This window comes from Parasteatoda tepidariorum, chromosome 1 (genome assembly GCF_982258835.1).
Source record: "Parasteatoda tepidariorum strain Cologne lab strain chromosome 1, Ptep-v5.0, whole genome shotgun sequence".
NCBI classification, from domain to species: domain Eukaryota; kingdom Metazoa; phylum Arthropoda; class Arachnida; order Araneae; family Theridiidae; genus Parasteatoda; species Parasteatoda tepidariorum.
This window is the reverse complement of record NC_141755.1, coordinates 25,299,762-25,319,870: the sequence shown is the minus strand read 5'-3', so window position 1 is coordinate 25,319,870 and position 20,109 is coordinate 25,299,762. Positions and strand designations below refer to the sequence as shown.

At 26.1% G+C, this 20,109-nt stretch overlaps 1 protein-coding gene across 1 annotated transcript; it reads right to left on the bottom strand.

Moving 5' to 3' along the window:
• Nucleotides 1-20,109, bottom strand: LOC107450280 (lysosomal phospholipase A and acyltransferase). The gene is made up of 7 exons (XM_087160442.1): nt 20,092-20,109; nt 15,603-15,759; nt 12,469-12,587; nt 11,927-12,025; nt 10,049-10,276; nt 7,183-7,483; nt 1-4,785 (listed from the first exon to the last, which is right to left on the bottom strand). The coding sequence occupies exons 2-7, from the start codon at nt 15,605-15,607 to the stop codon at nt 4,566-4,568; spliced, it is 972 nt and encodes a 323-aa protein (XP_087016568.1). The 5' UTR covers nt 15,608-15,759; nt 20,092-20,109; the 3' UTR covers nt 1-4,565.

Below are 20,109 nucleotides of genomic sequence, written 5' to 3'. Positions count from 1 at the left end.
TAAAATCAATCTCTATTTTAAGAAGAAAAAAAAATTAAATAAGGTTATTTGAACAAGAAAGTACGCAAATTCTTCCGCTGTACTTACTAATGATTCAATAATATTTCAATTTGCTTAAATCAAATAAGAAAAGTTTTTCTAAGATTCAGGCTAAACCCACCCATTTATTAATTAAAAAAAAAAATTTAAAATTAGATTTTCAATACAGTGGAATTTTTAAGGTTAATTATTATTTTTAATATAAAAAATAAAACTTTCAATCCAACCTGAAATAAACTATTTTTCATTAACAAGTTTCAAAGTAAGTTTAATTCTATTTAAAAACTTGTTTGATGATATTATTTCAGACACATTTAATATATTTTTGAAAAATGCAATAAATGGTAGTACCACACATACATGAAAAATTCCTATAAGGAATACCATTGTTTTACAAAGCATCAATACAATCTTCGCAATGATAAAGACAGTCAAAATTCAGCCAAAAATATATATTTAAAATATTGTGCCCTTATTCCATATTTTTATCACTCCTGACTTACGACTACAAAAATTAAAAAAATAAACAAAATAAGACAATAGCAAAAATTTGCATTAAAAATGGCAAGCAACTGAAAAACTATAAGACAAAAAAGAAGCCCTTAGAAAGGAAATTATAATCATGGCACTTAGCAATTGAAACATAGACACTTAACAATCCATAATAGGAAAAAACTAAGCAAAAGCTAAGAATTCAAAAATGACAGGACAGCAAAATATATTAGTGTGCTAATTGTATAAAAGTGAATGTTTGAAAAGTAAATAAAAAATATTGAGCTATTCTATACCAAGGATTTTGTTTTTAAAAATAAAATATCACCGTGACTAAATTCTGCATAATGAAATCATACCATATCTTCTTAACAATTTTAAATTATGAAAACTATCCTTCTTGGCCAAAAATAAACCTGTTGTTCAAGAAAGGTATTTTCTTGGATTAATAAGGCCTTATAAAATATAAGATGTTTTCATTTTCTAATATTAAAAAAGAAATAAAATTTTCTCCACACATTTATTAGATAAATATTGTAAAATTGTGTTTTAGGCTTCATCTCACCAATCAGTTATGTACAATCGCACAGATGACTTTTACAAATGAATTTTTTTTACTATCAACCACGCAAACAAAAGACATTTTAGCCATGTTTTATGATAATTTTTGGAGTATTTTTCCAGTAAAATACACAGACTAACTTAATTGCAAGAGCCAGTTCCAGGACTCCATAGGCCATGAGCTGAATACACAAAATCATTATAAAAAGTATGTTCTTCACTATGAGAGCAATGTTAAAGTTTGTTAAAATAATCATTATTATAGCATGAATTGCAATATGAATTTAAAAATTTCTAAACATATATGATCCGCATTAATAAAAAAAATCCCTTTACCTTTTTTTATTTACAAAAGTAAAAACCTTGATAACCTTTTTGAGAACTTTTAAAATCATTTGAAAACTTTAAATTGTGTGTATTTAAGCACTATGACATTCTCTACAAGTTAAAATAAAATGAAAGATAACCTTGTTCTATTGGTACAAACTAGAACAATAATACTCTATTCCCCCTACACAATTACTAATTGACAAAACCTGTCTAAAATATATGAATTTTTAATTTTTCTGATATATATATCACTAACATTTTTCTAAAACCCATAAATTTATTTCATCTCTAGATTATTAAGATACGAAATAAGCTCCATCACATCAATTTAAACCATTTACTTTTACATCATCAAAATAATTTAAAGATATAGCAATTCTAAATTGGTTTATTTAAATTATACTGCATATTAAATACTGTTTTCCTACTCAAACTGTTACAGAAAAAGAAGAAAAAAAATTAGCAACCAATAGGTGAAACAATTTACTGTTACTCTCATAGGAAAATTACAAAACTAACATAAAAACATAAATAGAAAATCAATAATCTGTTCGATAGTACAAAAGCTTTGTTGTTATCTGACTATGAAAATAAATCAGTCCCCAAGTTCAGACAAATTCTATAATAAATTATAACATCTAACAAGGAGCAAAAAACAGTAACAACAACAAAATCACCAGTTCTCACAAAAACATTAAATGCAAGCAATCTTTCAAAGTACTCACACTTTCTTCATTAACTAATATATAATGTAATACATATTAGTTAATGAACAATTAGAAAAGAAAACAATTGTGATGCATTTAGAAAAACTAATCATACATTTACTAATACATGCCTAAAATATAATTCAGTAAGTACCTAGATAATAAACAGAAAAATCTTAAAATCACAAATTTATTAAAAGATCCATTATGAAATATGTTTTTAATCCGTAAGTAACATTTCACATTACTTTCATAAATTTTTATGTCAATATGCAACTCAATCAATATCAAGATCAATCAATATCAATCAAGATCAATATGCAATCTACATGCAATTCTGTTTATAAGTACTGAATAGCCAATATTGAATACTGAGAAAATTTTTCAATAAAACTGCACATAAGTTTATTCCAATTTTATATATTAGTCTGAGTAATAATGACTAGAAAAATTTTGGATATTTCAAAAATTCAAAAAAAAAAAAAGTACCCAATAAACATGTCCTAAACAATCACAAAAACTAATGCATGATGCATTGATATGATCAATCACATTAGAGCAGATAATAACAAATACCCACCAGAAATTGCAATAAATTTTAACATATAGCAGATACTTTAACAGATTTAGCACTTGGCATTTGTTTAAGTTAGTATAAGAATCTCTCCTCAATATATTGTGTTCCTCCTACTATAATCACTTCTATTCCGAGAACATTTGATTTTACAAAGTGATTGATTTTATAAACAGATATTACAAATACACTAAAAGCTATGTTGATTACTACAATTACATTTTATTTTTACCAAATCTGCATTGGACATTTTAATTAAATATTTGCTAAATTTTTTTCAATTCTCAGAGGTTTTTTAAAATATTAACATATTTGTTTGATAAACTAAGTTTAAAATTTTTGGGGAAAAAAAATTTTTGCAACTTACAATATTATTCTTGCTTTGCTGTAAAGTTCATTTCAAAACATGGCGGCTTTATTTTTCAGACATCTACTGAAGATTAATCCACTTAATTGAGTGAGCCATTGAATGATGATAGGCATTCTATGACGTTTCTTAATTCATAAACAGTTTTCATTCTGATTCCTTTACGCTCTTCATTTCATAATTTTTAAACTATCAAATTTCAATTTTTCTAAGAAGCATAATCAACAATTGTAACTTTTTTTTCTTTCGTTTGTGGGGGACACAATGAAATTTGCTATTTATACTTAACCAAAGCCAGTGGTTCAACAACCCAAGGAAGACCAAAGCATACTGTGCATATCCCAGTTTTCTTGACTTTGGGGCCTAGGGTGCAGGAGCAGTTGTACTAGTTGGGTGGTCAGCGGAATGAAGAACCGAATATTAATTAGTTATTATCATTTAATTAATAATTTAATTATTATCATTTAATTAAAAATAAGTAGCTGAAAGCTAACAATATTAACTGCAAAAAAAAGTGTTAAAGTTTCTTTTTAATAAACTATTATTTCATTTTTATATATTCAATATAAATATTTTCATTTTAATTTTCTTGTGATCAAAGAAAAACATATGGAAAATTAAATTATTATTTGAATCCTGTTAACTATAGAATTAAAATAAAAGAATAGAAAAAATATAATTTTAATATGGACCAAAATTTTATAACAATATTTTCTATGTCCAATACGTTGCATGTAAAAAGTGGTGTATAGAATAAATAATATTTGAATAAACTATATATTCCACGCACTACAAAATAGATTTCAAATTGGTATCAAAATTTCATGATTTAAAAATAATTAGAAAAAAATTTAATTACTAAATTAGTTCCAAAAAAATTCAAAATGATTTAAAAAACTCTTCCATGTTGAGTGCAAATTTTCAAACAAAACAATAAAATATATGGTTAAGTAAGGGAATTGGCAAGCAAGGGAAATTTAATTTAAAGCATGTATTATTAAATAGGACTGCAACTATTTTCTTAAAGAAGTGCAAAGGTAATGCTTTAGATCGAAATCTATTGAAATAAATATTTTCAGTGCAATTGAATATATCCATATGTTGACTTCAATAAAAATGCTAATTTAGTAACTGTAGTAAAAAATTACTATCATAAAGAAATGAGTTCTATCTAATAAAAGAAAAACTAAATTTCGAACTTTTGAGATGTTAGACTTTAAAATGCGTAATATAAAAACTTTGTACTCAAGATGTATATCACTTTTATCACTCAAAAATAAAAGCAGAAAGAAACTGTCTTAGAAACAACTACTTAGTTACACAATAAGAGATGCTAAAGAAATACATTGAGTTTTCATTTCATGAATTTTAAAATGGGTCAAGATGACTTAAATAATGATGATATAAAGGCACAAATGATATGAGTAAAACAGACAAGTATGTCTATACTCTATATAAACAAACAACAAAAAAGTATATATGTACAGATATATCACTACATGTGAATAACATGTTTTATATAATCCAACACATGAAGATCAGCTAAAATTCCCATATGATCAACATTATTCAGAGGTGTATGATATATTTTTTGTTTTTGTTTTCCTTGCCAAAGAAGACAGGCCTCTAAACTTCGTACATTTACAGTGCCATCCCCATCACCATAGATTAGCTTAGGGTTATCAGGAAAATGGGATGTGTTTCTATAGTCAAGCCTAAAAGTTAAAAAATAAACACAAATAAAAAAAAAATTTAAAATCCAAGAAAAAAAAACATTTTCATGAAAAAAATTATATATGCATTTGATAAGTATTTTTAAAATTTATTATTTAAGTTTACCCTGAATTCAGTACTTTGCGTTGCGGCAATGAATTTTACTTATTAATGTTATTTACTTATAAAATATTTACTTATTGGCAATAACTTATTGCATTTTTGGGAGAACTAAGCATAAAATGACTTGTCTACCTCTTTAAAATGTGACGTTGTCATGGTTTTCTTCTTCTTTGTCCGTAACTAACGTAAAGTTTAAAATCAAATAGCTTTTTTTTTGTTTTTAATACCCAATACAAATGATGTGCTGTTTTCATATTCGGGGACTAGGTTTTGCTTATTTTTGTCTTTCTTTTATCTTTAACTATCTCAATATTTTGATTAAACTATCTCAATATTTGACAGCAAGACTCTTGTGCTTTCCAGACAAAGTTATTAGACACTTAAGTTTGTGCTATTCCGAATTAAATCTCTTCTATCGGTTTCCCAACATCTTCTATAACGTCACATACTTAAAAGATATCTTATTGCTGCATTTTCAATCTTGCATATTCTTGCTATTTCAATCCGCATATTTCTCCTCAAATGCTGCAATAAATTATATAAATACAATTTCATATTATGGATTTCATTAATGTTTCTTCATTGTGATCAATATAGGTAGTATCTGAGTAGAAAATTTAGTTGAAAAACTATGAATATAATTCAAATATTATAAAAATTCAGTTTCATCTTCTTGAAATTCTCATTTATTAAAGTGCAGTACATTCAAAAGAAATTTGAAACAAATCCATGCGAAAAATATTAATTTACAATACTTCAACTTTCACTTAATATAAATTGTAGTATAATATAATATTAAAAAAATAATATTATTTAAATAAAAAATTTTTGTCTCTAACTAATGTCATTCTTTACGGTAAATAGAAGAAATAAATGAATAGATTGTTCATTTATGATTCTAAAAACGTATTTTAACAACAAATTTTCTTTCCAGTACTCAAATTAACCATTCATTCAATTAAGTAAATTAAATATTCATCAATAAAGCAAATAGAAATTTGTAAATTTAAAGTGGTATTAAAAAATATTTATCAGAATATAAAGAGTTTCTTATACATTTAGCACAAATTGTACTGCGACAGAAAGTATTACAATTAAATAAATGTTTAGTTAATAAATTTGATATTAAAACTGAAGTTACAAAAAATTTAACACTTACAAATCGGAACTTCCTTATATTAAATAACTATTAAATAAAAATGGTTTTATTTAATAGTTATTCCTTGGGGATTTCATTCATCACTCACTGTGGTATATTAATTTTTCGTATAGAATTAGAAGGAAAAAGCAACCAAAACTTTAAGTATCAAAAAAATTCAAATTACCTAAAATTGTATATTCCTTAATAAATTTATTTTAATTTTAAAAAAAACTGCATCAAGGAATTAATATTACGATCTTTTACAGTTTTCTTAAGAATACTTTTTTCTAGAATCTATTGCAGCTTTGTGAGCAAGTACGTGATGTTCTAGGATTAAATGCATTTTTCTTTTTACATTTCTCATACCTAAAGTTTTGATACGAATTCCTGCTTTGCAAAACAATAAATAATTATTTTTCCATTAGCTTTTTGGAACCATTTTTTGCATGTTGCAATGGTGCATGCATAGTTATATATTTAACTTGATAATGAAGAAGACTTAAATTTTAACAAAATAATCAACAAAAGCTACGAAGATGAATGCTTTCCGAAAGTAAGTTATATGCATTTCAACACAAATTAAAAGGGTACTTATTGCTCGGAAATGAAAAACATATGTGCGAATATTATTATCATGATGAAAAAAAACTTGTAAATAAAAAAAAGAGCGCAAAAGAATAGAGATGGCTCTGATAACAAAACTACCACCCCTAATTAGATAAAGATTCAAACACCATATTTTTATAATATATTTCAAACAAATAAAAAAAAATAATTAAAAAAAAACTCTATAGCAACTTTGAAAGAATGTAAGGAAGATTTTATTTAGTAGCATACAAATCTAAGCCAAAAATAAGTATTAACTTAATTAAATTCCACCAGAAATTTTTTTTTCGTAAAATGAATTAAATACAAAAATGTAATGAATTTGATTATATTATATAAAAGCACATCCTGCTGTAAAATTTAATAAAAACTATTGACTAATCTTGGTTAATTTTTTTCCATAGGTTACTTTTATTTTAAACGTATATTATTTATTTTATACTTTGCATTTATAAGTTAATACAATTTTGAATATACTCAACTATTACTACAATTTCAAATTTACTAAATAACAAAATAATAAACTTACATTTCAATAGTTTGTGTGACGTTTATGCCATGCATACAATGAATTTCAACACCAGGTGGATTCATTCCTTTCAAAGCATATGGCAAAGTGTCCTTATACATTTCATACCCATCTGGAAAATCAATATCTTGAAATAATTGATAAAAGTCATTTTTGGTGTAGTTTTTCTTGTCAGTAATCATCATAACTTCATTATCTTTCCAAAGAAGTTGGGATGGCATCACATAAGCTAAACTTGGTGAGGTGCGCTGCTCCCTTCTTACATTTATTTGGCTTATAACAAAAACTCCAAGATTTTCTCCTATGTATTTGAAAGATTGTTTATTGAATAATACATTATGGAATTTCAGTAATAATTACAAAAAAGGTATAAAATCAGCCAGAAATTTTTTTTTCACTTAATATCTTAAAACTATATTTCAAGCATAATCATAGCTTGTGTAATGCAATTTTTATAAAATAGACAGCATTAAATATCCTGTCAGTGCATCATTTCACTAGGCTATCAGATATTTAAAATTATTTTACTATTTCCTGAAAAACGTAACTATGATTGTTGAATGTAGGTCGAAAACTTTTAAATTAAGACAATATTTTGACTTTCAGTTACAATTACAAATAATAAAATTTCAAATTGGAATCTTAATAATCGAAATTGTATACCTTTATCTAAAATATTATTTATAATTTAAAGGAGAAGGAAAAAAAAATTTGTTGCAAAATAAAATTAAAAGGGATGGATTTTATAATAATAATTTAACAACAGATTTTAACAAAATTCAAATACAGTAAAACCTCCGTTAAGCGGACATTCTTGGGACCGAAAAAATTGTCCGTTTATGAGAGTTGTCCGTTTATGAGAGTTGTCCGTTTACGGGGAGTGTACCTTAATAACGAAGTTTAACACCGTGAATTGTTTTTTAAATATTTTGGAAGATGTAGAAATAATTAAATGATCTACAATAACTATCTACAACGATATTTTTTTAAATTTTAAGAAAGATAAAAAAGAATATATAAAGAAGTTTGATATAAATACATAATTCCAGATGTAGTTACAAATAAATGAATATAATTTTCCTATTAGCATAGATACTCCAGCTAGACATATGATACCGAATAGGAGCTGTCAATCCTCAGTCGTTTCCAATTATTAGGTTTACATCCCCTTGCACCTACCTATCATTTGATAGGGAACATGGTTAATACCATTTTGAAAGTAAACCTCACACGATTCAAAGGGGGGGAAAAGCTATGTCTACCTGTAAGTCATGAGGACCTATGGAGTTGATTATTCACAATTGATCAGCAATCAAGTGTCTGAATAAATGTTTCATTTATATGAACACCTAAAAGATTATACTTCTGTTCTCTTTTTTACCCCAGCTGTGTTAAATACAGTCTTCAAATTGATAAGAAAATGCAAGAAATTTTCAATGGGGAAGAAGCATTGAGAGCATTTAAGATGCCATTTCAACATGAGGGGACTCATAACCTGTGTGGTCCAGATGAAAAGATCAAAAGATACCGCTGTCCGAATTATTTCACAACAGCAGTATCATTTTCTCTCCTTTCTTTACAAAGATAAGGCAAGGTGACAGGAGAAAGATTGATTCAGTAGTGAAATAGTTTAACAATATTTTTAGTTATGGATAAGGCAAAAAAAAAAAAAATGACATGCTTTAAAAATGGTGAAAAGTTGCATTTTTTTCCTTGCAATTTAAAGCAGATTTTTTTTTCTTTTTTTCAAATTTAGAAAAAGTAGTGTCCGGTTTGAAGAGGTAGAAAATAATGTTTCAAGGCCAAAATGACGGTCCGCGTTAATGTTATGGGAGTGTCTGCTTTGTGGAGTATGTACATAATGGTTTATTCATCGAAGATTCCGAGGTAATTAAAAATATGTCTGTATTGAGAGGCGTCTGTTTTGCAGGAGTGTCCATAACAGGAGGTTTTACTGTATATTAATTTAAAAATCGATAATTTTTTACCTTCTACAAATCATTTTCCTTCTTTCCTTTTTTCACATACTTTTCTAAAATATATGCAATAAAAATATCAAATTGTAAAAATTTTTGCATTACTTTAATTTAAAACAAGTTAAATTGATTTTGTTTTACTGAAACAAGTTTTACTGACACTGATTTAAAATTAAATCGTTGATTTTTGAGTAATTGTTAACAAATAAGGGCAATTGTTTTTAAATAAGTGATGACTTTTTGAATAATAACTGTTTATACTTTTTTCCTTTATGTTTGGTAATGTAAGTTTTAATGAATAACAATAATTATGAAAAATGATTTTTCAAGTAATGCTAAATGGAGGGGCAAATTCCAGCAATGCTACAGCTTGGACTTTTTGAGGTTATAAAATAAAAAAACTACAGAGAATCTACAAAGCCTCACAAGACACTAAGCCTTGCTTAAAATGCAAAAGGTAATAACAGAAAGGCTTTTAAACATGTAATAAGATAATTTAATCATGTTGCAATGAAACTTATAAGAAATAATTGTAATGGGTGTTAGATTTATTGAATATGAGCCTTATTAGCTACTTAATCATAACGGCAAATTTCAAGATTGGTCATTTTTAAATTTCCGTTTTTTCCCCTAAGCTTTCGGCTAAAAAATGCAATGTTCCATAATTCTCTGAATTTTTTAAATTGCCAAAATCAAATGCCCAGCAAATTCAAAGTTTTTATGTTTCTCTAAACCTGAGAGAACTTTATAAAATCTCAATTTTCGAATTCATTTTCATAAAAATGTAACATTATTTTAAAACAGACAATATTAATATTATTTAACATCTAATGCAGAAGACAATTCTGATCAAGAAACAAAATGTTGCTGAAATTCAAATAAAAAGCTACCTGCGGCAAATGTTTTTATTGCTTTCACAGCTCCGCCCCAAGCACCTCCGAGTGTAACCATAGCTTTTATATGTTTGTCTTTCCATTGCTGAGTTTGCTGATTGAAAAAGTAGCTCATTAAAGGACAGCCCATACTGTGACAAACAAATGTGACCTTAGTCTGAGCATTCTTTTCATAAGTCTCTTCAGTCATGTTTTTCATGGCATTAAAGAAATCTGTCATTTCATCTACAGAGAAATGAAATTCATTAAAACAAATGAAGGAGTAGAAATAACTAAGCAAAAAATCAAAATATTCCTCAAGAAGAAATTATTCTACTTATAAATTTCTACTTTGAAATCTTAATGTATTATTTTAAAAAGAAAGTGTTCAGTGAGTTTATAAAAAGTGTATCGATTTTAAACAGTCAACATTTTTATTCCTGTTATAAAATTTGTGGCAATCAATATCAAACAGTATCTCTATTGAATAAAACAGAGTAATGTGCATGAATAACTTTGACTGCTTTTAAAAATGATATTTAAAATTCCTTACATTAAGTTCTGCAATAGTTTAACATTATAATTTTTTAGAATTTTATTCAGCTTATAGAAATGCATACATTTATTACTTCATTGACTTTAAGGATTTTTTACAACTATAATTCCAAAATTTAGTTTAATTGTTCAGTTTAAATTTTAAAAAAAAAAAAAAAAAAAAAAAAAAAAAAACAAGAACTGAACCTAATTATACATAAATGGATAACTTGAAAGATTTATTACAAAATTATAATAATGAATAATTGCTTAATTTTTAAAGTTAATATAATGAACTACTTTGAAAATTTTTAAACCTTTCATAACTTTTACATTAAGAGACACAAAAGTGGCCAAAACTGTTTTCCAAGTGCAATTTTTCAGTTCATATATTATCTTGAAATATATGGAGTTTATATATATATAGTATATACAGTTTTCTTTATATGATATAAAGAAAACTATGTAAAATTTTTGTTTTTTAAGTTTGGAGAGCTAACTGAGAATTTTACTTAATGAATATTTTAATTAAAATATCAAAAAGAAAAATAAATATTTTATAATTATTTCATTAAATCTTAAAATGTTTGCCATCTATTACAAAAACATTAAAATGTTCTATTGTTAAAATTTTAAAGGTAATTTATTTCATTAATGTTTATCTGAAAACAAAGGGAAAAAATCATTTATATGCTATGGAATATTCCTTTGATAAAAACAATTATGAAATTCTAAATAGCTGATTATTTTTTACTTCCATTATGAACACACTAAAAAAAAAGCATTTGTGAAATTGAATAAAATTTCTGACAGATTAAAGGGACATTATGCATAAAAAGCACTAATACATAAAAAATAGTACTAAATCATTTTTATTAATAATTTAGATAAAATTCTTGCTCAATTGATCATATTTTAACGATCAAAGATATTTAACTTATCATTTTTGTTCCTGTTATAAACTTTTAGCATGACAAAAATAAAAAAAAGTGTTTAACTTATTGTTCTTTACTACACAATAAAGAAACCATTTTTATCAGGAAAGTTTTATTCAATCTGCTCACAGCTTAGCAGATAAAATATTAAACTTCCTACCAAATTCTAATAAACCTATTTAATTTAACTGGCAAAAGTTAAGAAACAAATATAACTGCAACAATTATGTAGAGGTCTTTCATTTTCCAAAAATAAACAGTAAATTCAAATAATTAAAAATAATAATACTTTTATGTAATTAAATAGCTGCTCAGTTATGTTAAATTATAACAATTATACAAATATTAATAAAACATATAGTAAAAAATCTTAATATAATGATTGTGTAGCAAAAAAAAGGAATAAAAAATAAACTAAGATTTATACTTGGGGCTTTCCTGAAGTCATAAGGGGCACCCCTGATGTTTAACCCTCTTGTATAGCCTTCTGCAACTAGCATTTGAATTATGTTGATGAAGTAAGAACCTAAAAATAAAATAAAAATTATACTAAACGAGCTCATTTTAAGAAAATATTATACAAATATTAAGAAAATATAATATAAATATTATACTTAAAGTTACATTATAACACATTAAAATAGACCACAATTTTTTAACAAAAATGCATTATTTTAAATCCAAGAGATTTTATACATACAATAACATAAAAAAATTCTATTGCACTATACATTAAAACATTCTTAAAAGAAAGCACTTCCGATTTATTTCCTATAATTATTTTCAAAAAAATAATGATACTTTTTTATCTATGGTTTCAGCAGATCCATACTAAATTTAAGAATGGGAACATTTTCCTATTGCTGTACTTTACATTTATTAAGACTTCATATTAGACTTTAACATATATGACATAATCAGTTATGTGCATTAATTTTAACCTTCCTGTTAAAGAAATACTGAACTTACTAGGAGATATTTGACTAGGATCTAACCAATCAACACTTGAGGTATTTCCAAAATCAGGAACTCTAATACTGACACCAGGGGCATTTGAAGTTGTCCTAGTATTGTTATCATAAACCAATCTGTAATAAATAAGCTTTCATTTTGAATCCTCATTAATTGATATATAAAAACTATTGATTATTACATTAATTAAAAAAGCAATGAAAGATTTTGGCAATTCTTTACTTATAAATAAGATCAATGCTGTAAATAAATTTAAGATGAACAAATAATTATAAAAATGAAAAAGACACTCTTAAGAAAAGATGTTGGAATGTTAAAAATGCTTTAACCTGATATTAACGAAAGATAAAACGAGATAGAATTGTTGTCTCCAAAGTTGAAGTTTAGAAAGAATTTTTTTTTTTTTTAATATTTCCACTCAGAACAATTTTTATTATGTATAACAAAGACTAATAGGAGAACATTTAAAATTGAAACAAACATTTTAAATTACACTTTACAAGTGTAATTTAAAAAAATTTCAAAAAAAAAATTTACAAAAAATTAAGCTTAATCTAAGCTTATTGAATAAAATAAAATGGAGAAAAAAATTATTACATAAATAAAATTTCAAAATTTATTAAAATTTCAAAATTTTAATAAAAAATCTAAGAAAAAAAAAAAAAAAAAAAACTTCATAAACTATATTATGAAAGAGCCAATGCAAAACACATCACAAAATATACATTAGAGTTTAATTTCTGTTGCTATTTTATTAATTTGAAGAGCATAGATTAAAAAAAAAGGTATTCCTAAAATATTTCTTACTTATTAAAAGCCAAAACCTGCTAAAAATATATTTTTCAAAAGCAAATAATGATTCAGTATATACATTTACAGATGTGTGTGTTTTTTTTCTTTCTCTTTTCATTTATGCGAAAGATCTTTAAAAAAATTTCATGGAGTTGCTTCCAAAAATGAAAATTCTATTTCTATTATAAATAGCAACAAAAATGTAATACATGATTTTGACAAATAAATTTTTCTTCATTTGAATTTTTAAATAACTTAAACTCAAGTATTCTGTTTTCATATCCTGATTAGATTAGACCTGATTAGATTAGACTTAAGATTATTTACAGTAATAAACATTTAAGAAAGTATACATACAATACAATACTAATGTAACATTACTATTATGATATTAAAACTTTTTAATATTGATAAAATTTATTTACAATAGACTTTTTTGACAATCAGAATATGATGCATAGATTAGAATGATGCATATAGAAATGATGACAGTGAGATCACACTTGTTTCTTAGAACTTCTCTTAATTTTAGAAATGAACCTTTTACTATATTTTTAGAAATGCCTTACATTGTTAATATCAAAAAGTTTTTAATCCTTAAAAATGTTAAATTTTGGAAAAAGTGGTCACAGTTAAAAATGCTATAACTGGCCACTGAGCTGCAACAAAATTACTAAATTTGCAATCAAAGTTTTATAATATTTGTTGGGCTTGAAATTATACCTGTCTGACAAATACAGTAATTTCCGGTAAATAGGCCGCGGCCTATACGTGTTTAAAAGTTGGGCTGTCACGATGCGCGGCCTGTACGCCGATGCGGCCTATATGTAGAATTTTTTTATCCCATCCCACAAGTGAGAATTTTTTGATCATGGTGGATTTATTCAAAATCAGATGTTTAGCAAAAATTTTCCAAAATAACGAACCTAATTCGTAATGTTTACTCTGGTAACGTTTTTCTTTCTTATTTTTTTAAATGAATTTGCCGAATTTCGGATCGCTTTCGGAAATTCCAATATGGCGCCCATATATTACGATAATTCAATTATACTGTTAATTTCCGAAAATTAATTAATTACAATAAATTTAGTTCAGTTTTGATCGTAGATTATGATGGGGTGAAATAAAAAATGTCCCATCTTAAGAAATTTCATTAATTAAAATAATTATCTATATTATAGAAATAACAATATATATTTTTAATAAGCTAACAACTAATGATTAAAAAACAAGCTAACAACTAAATACAATTTAAAAATAAAAACTAGCTTTCAAATAATAAAAAAAATAGCAATTAATATCTAATAAAAAACAAAAGAGATTGATTTACATCGAATAAAAAGAAGCCACAAAAGGGATAGAATTCATTTTGTATCCCACTTGGTAGTTTCAATTTCAAAAGGGTGTGGCTAATTTATGGTCAAACTGGAGGGGGAAAAAATGGGGACAAATGAGTAGAGCATTTCCACAGCTGTCAAGATTGATTTATCAGTTTCTTCCAACTTGCATTTCTTTATTTTGTTTATTGGAAATGCAGATGTTTTTACTTTTCCCTTTATTTTAAACTGCTTTTAGAAACAGATGTTTCCTTTGACTCAGATTTGTTTTCATGTTTTTTTTTTTAAAGATAAAATAAAGTTACTTCATCAGAATAAAATTCAAATAAAAAGAGAATTATACTGATTTTTTTTTCTCTTGTTAATAAAAATTTCTTCTAAGAAAAAAAAAAGAAAAAGGGATCAGATTAAGTGCTGAATATCTGGCAGTGAAGAATCAGATTTCGATGGTTTTGAATAGATATATGCTCAAAAATATTTGAAAAGTATAAATAAATAAATGCTGATTTATTTTGTGATTAGTTTATTTTTTATCGCATACACATCCTTAAATTAGGATCATTCTCAATTCTTTTTTTTTTTTTATGATAAGTATACATAAAAATGATGATGATAATGTAATGGGTATACATAAAAAAAAATATTTATTAATAACTTTTTTTTAAGTATAGAGTTTATGTTTTAAAGATTATTATTTTTTATGAGTATTTTCACACATGTGATATTTGATAAAAATCGATGATCGATCGAAAAAACGAAAGTGCGGCCTTTACGACGGTGCGGCCTATAAGATGAAAATTGAAATTTTTAACGATGTTTTTTGCGGGTGCGGCCAGTACGGCGGTGCGGCCTATTTACCGGAAATTACTGTAATATTTTTTATGCACTATAATTAGAATTTATTTTTAGAAAATACTTATCTCCAAATAATGAGATTTAATATTTCTAAATATCTTTAATCAAAATAAAATAAACACATGACTAAATTAAAATGAACTTTACCTCATGTTATCCACCCAGCAGTCTACTACATAGGGGACCAACAACTCCAAGTTGAGCCATAAACTAAAAAAATCATCCGTCTTTTTATTGCAGAAGTAGTGGACTGTTTCAGGCTTATCCAACTTGGCTTCCAACTGGCTACCACCATCTCCTGGAACTATAAGGACAATGGAAGTTTCAAATAAGTAAATAAAGCAAAATATAAGAATTTAAATAATATAATATTATGCCCTATCTTTTAAATCAAATAAATAACATCTATAACTGGTGTTATTTATTTGATTAATAAATAATAATAAAAATAATGAATAATAAAATAAATTTGAATTAGAATCTGATTTATCTATAAGCTTGAGTCCTATATAAAGTTTTTAGAAAAATGTCCCTTCAAATCAAAAAATCAATTTTAATCAAGCAAAAAAAAGTTGCAGTATAGATCAATAGCTTTTGATGTTATGTAATAATAAGAAAAATTAATAACAGACACCACACTAGGTATCTTAAGTTACAAAATAAAAATGTGAAAGCATTTGCAAAGAGCCAGCTTAGTGCAAGATATTGTAGCCTAGTTATGGTACAGAACAACTCTTCCAACCAGAGCCATCACCAGACCTTGATAAGCCCATAAAAATGAATCTCTCTGAAGAGCATTTAGATCTCTGCTTACACTATTGAAATCGACAACAGGATTTTGGGTTGAATTTAATTCCTTAGATTGAAGAACATTTTTTCCTATTATTTAATTTTCCAATTTAAATTTTTATCAATGATATATCTGGCAAGGGGTAAAACTTAGAGAGCCTAGAGTAAAAGAGAGTGGACAAGGGAGAAACGATTCCTGATTGGTGGACAGAAAAACTTTACCGCCGGAGGCGAGAGTGGAAAATTCGCCATTGGAATTACATGGAGTGAAAATTATCTGACTCAAAAAAATTATGTTCTGTATTAATAAATGCATGTAATAAGTTCATTACTTACTTTTTTTCAATAAGAAACTTCACAGTTACAGTAAATGTTAAAATTATGACTGAAAATTTGGATAGTTGTTAGTTATTAGAATTTATCCTTATTATCACTTACTTGCGTGCATATAAAGTTATGTTTATCTCATTGTAAAGAGAACAAGGTGATGAAATAACTAATGGTTAGATAAGAATAAATGTATTTACTTTTAATGCACATAATTTCTATCTAAATTACTTATAAATTTTAAGATTTGAGCATCTTTTTATCAAAACTTCAGAAGTGCAGAGTTTGGCGATATTACTTTGACATGTTGGCGCGTTACAATGTTCGTGTTACAATGTTACAATGCGCGTTACAAAGTAGCATTTGTTTACTTTTCTTTACCAACTGTATAAAATGCTAGTTTGTTTTAAATTTCAACTAATTATGGAAATTTTTGTTAACAATTTGTTGAAATAAACAATACCTTTTCAGGTGAATATGCGATAATTTTTTCCTGAAAAAGTAATAAATAATAATAAATTATATAATTTGTATTATTAATTATTATTTCTGAAATAAATGGCATAATCATTATTAATTTTTATATTTTATTTAAGGCATTTATTAAAAGCTGAAGTCTTTTCATTAGTCTTTTTTTTTCATTGACGTTAATTTTTTAACAATTTCAGATGCTAGACAATGTTTCTTAAAAAATCTGTAATATCATGTGCTTTCCAATCTTAAAGTTTATACTATTGATACTTTAGTATATACTCTTAGAATAAGAGAACCTTCAGAATAACACTAAATGAGCGAGTGGCGCCAATTTCGGTGTATCATCTGGCAACCCCCTTGGACAAAAATCTGACGGCAGCGCATGCGCTCTTGGATATTGTCATCACTCTTTTCAATACAGGCACTCTAGTAAAACTGATACAGGTTTAAAAATTAAAATTTCGTTGATGCAAAAAAGAAAAATAGAAAGGCTAAAATCAAATAGATTCCATACACTACAAATCACACAGGTAACAGATTTATATTAGCAAGAACTTGCAATGCATCAGTGATAATACACAAACAAAAACAGTAATTAAATGCAGAATAACTCGAAAACCATGAAAATATTCAAATGATCATGCAATTCAGGGCTCAAAATTAATGATGATCCCCTGGTACAAGACCACAAAACTTTAACTCAGATCACCATGAAGTAATTATTAGTTGTCTTCCACACCAAAAATCTATGTTAAGGAATAGTATGCTGCTTTCATTTGTAAATTCTCAGTTTTATGTTTTTGTCTCCGTTATTGTCACAAAATAGTTTATTTCATCATAATTGTGAACTAATTCGCATTTTTAGGATTTCAATTTTACATTTAAATCCACTTTACAAAAAATCAATCCACATTTAAATCCACTTAATATAGCAATTTTAAAACAAATTGATATATTTAATTTTTTAATTATTAATACCCTGTGGCAGAATTTTTTTGGGCTTTCTGCGACAATCTTCTCTAGCACTAATATTTACGTTGTATTTACAACGTTCATTGAAGATCAGAAACGTTGTATTTACAAAGAAAAGCCTATTTGGATATAATAAAATTTTTCGTATTTTTCTTAAATAATGTATATGTAATATTTCTTTATTCTAATATCATGGGCGATATTCTCACGTTTTGTAAGAGGAAAACACACTAATTATTTCTTTTTTCGCATTTCGTAAATCATCATCTCATAGAAAAATAATAATTAAAAATCATAAAATTAGTAAATAAAAAGAAAACCAAATTTTTTTTTATTTTTTTCAAAAGGAAATTAAAAAAAAATCACGAGCATTTCTTCCCCTCTGATGAGTGAAAAAGGTATCTCTTAAGTATAATTATGGAGGAAAAAAATATTTCTAATATTTCTGCAGAAAAGAAATTTTTTACTTCAATATTCTTTATTTTTCATTCTTTTCAAATAAGAATAAAAAAATTTAGAACATTTCTTTCCTCTCCGATGCACGAAAAAGACATCTTTTAAATATAATTTAAAAGAAAAAAGAATTTCGAAAATTTTTGCAGAAGAGAAAACCAATTTTTTTTACTTTCTAAAGGAAAAATCTTTCTGCAACAACTCTGTAACGTTCTGCGACAATGTCACCGTGATTCTGCCACTGGGTATTAATATTTCATATTAATTCATAATATTCACATATATATCCAAGAGTATTGAGTATAGTTAAGTGCAGCGAGCTCTCTGCTTAATGCTTATAGCTCTGTGTTTTTAATGTCCAAGACTTTGCTTGCATATGTTTGTAAATCATGTTCAAAAATGCAAAGCTGATGATTATGCTTTGTTTAACCCTCTGAGCTTTAGTCCCAGCTCTTTCCGAACTTTTAGTTGCAAGCTTTTCTGTGTCAAAAACAGTTGTTTGCAATGTTATTCTAAAGTCCAGTAGTGCAACTGAGAAATTTCTGTATACGCTTAGACGGTTGAATTGTTTTACCAATAAAACATGTAGATACATCATTTAACTGTGGATACAAATATTTAACTTTAAACAAGCCTAATTCAGTACTTATATTTATAATTTGAAATTTAAGTTTGTTCAATCTGAATGCAAAATTATTATTTCATCTTTAGAAACAATTCATACTGTTAATAAAAGTAAACAATAAATGATAAGTGTTAGTAAATAGATTTTTTTCAATCCATTTACTGCAGTCGAAACTTATTACAGTCAATTATTCTTTTTATAAGCAAATGAATCTCACTACTTACTTACTACACATTACAGCAAATATATTACCAAAAATTTCATTATTCGGAAAATAAAAACATAGCACTCTCCAGATTAATCTGAAACATTTACATAAAATAACACTAAACAATTATAGCAAGGTCATATTTGTAAAGCAAGCTCGGAATACTATATACAATGCAAGCTAAAATAGGTTTAGTCAAGAAGAGAAATGAATATTACTAATAAATTTCTTTATAAAATTGGAAAAAAAGTCTGACAGTTATAATTTGATAATTTTACAAAACCACTTCATCTGATTGAACATAGAAGTGATCTAAACAAAGTGATCCAACATTTAAGCATAACTTACAGATAATGCAGTTAGGTTTGTTAATGCATTATTTGAAATATTAATAAAAAATACTAATAATACCTAAGATTACCGGGCTTGGATTAACCGCTTGCCTTTTATTCAATCGAAATGCAGATAAAGGAAAAATAAATACAAGTAGCGAAACTAAAACAACGTTCGCTAAAAATGATGATCGTAAACTAAGAACCATTGAATTTTCTGTCTGAAAAATAACGCAGTTCAAATTAATAGATATTTTGAAAATGTTAGCGTGCTTTAGTTTATATATCTCAGATAATAAACACCTATACGTGAGATAACACTTTCCAAAACAATCCTTTCGAGACAAAACAAATCTTTTTCAAGGGGATCGCGGATCGGATCTCGCTCGGATGCTTACATCACATGACTTACCTCGTCTGATCTACTATCGACGCAGTTATAGTTACAAAACCTACCTGCTACAAAATTTGGAT

Excerpts from the sequence above, each read along its gene's own strand:
- LOC107450280 (XM_087160442.1), bottom strand. Across the intron at positions 12,026-12,468 it reads TCCTAGTCAAATATCTCCTA|GTTCTTACTTCATCAACATA; the intron begins GTAAGTTCAGTA and ends TTTTATTTTTAG. Across the intron at positions 4,786-7,182 it reads GTCACACAAACTATTGAAAT|GCTTGACTATAGAAACACAT; the intron begins GTAAGTTTATTA and ends TTTAACTTTTAG.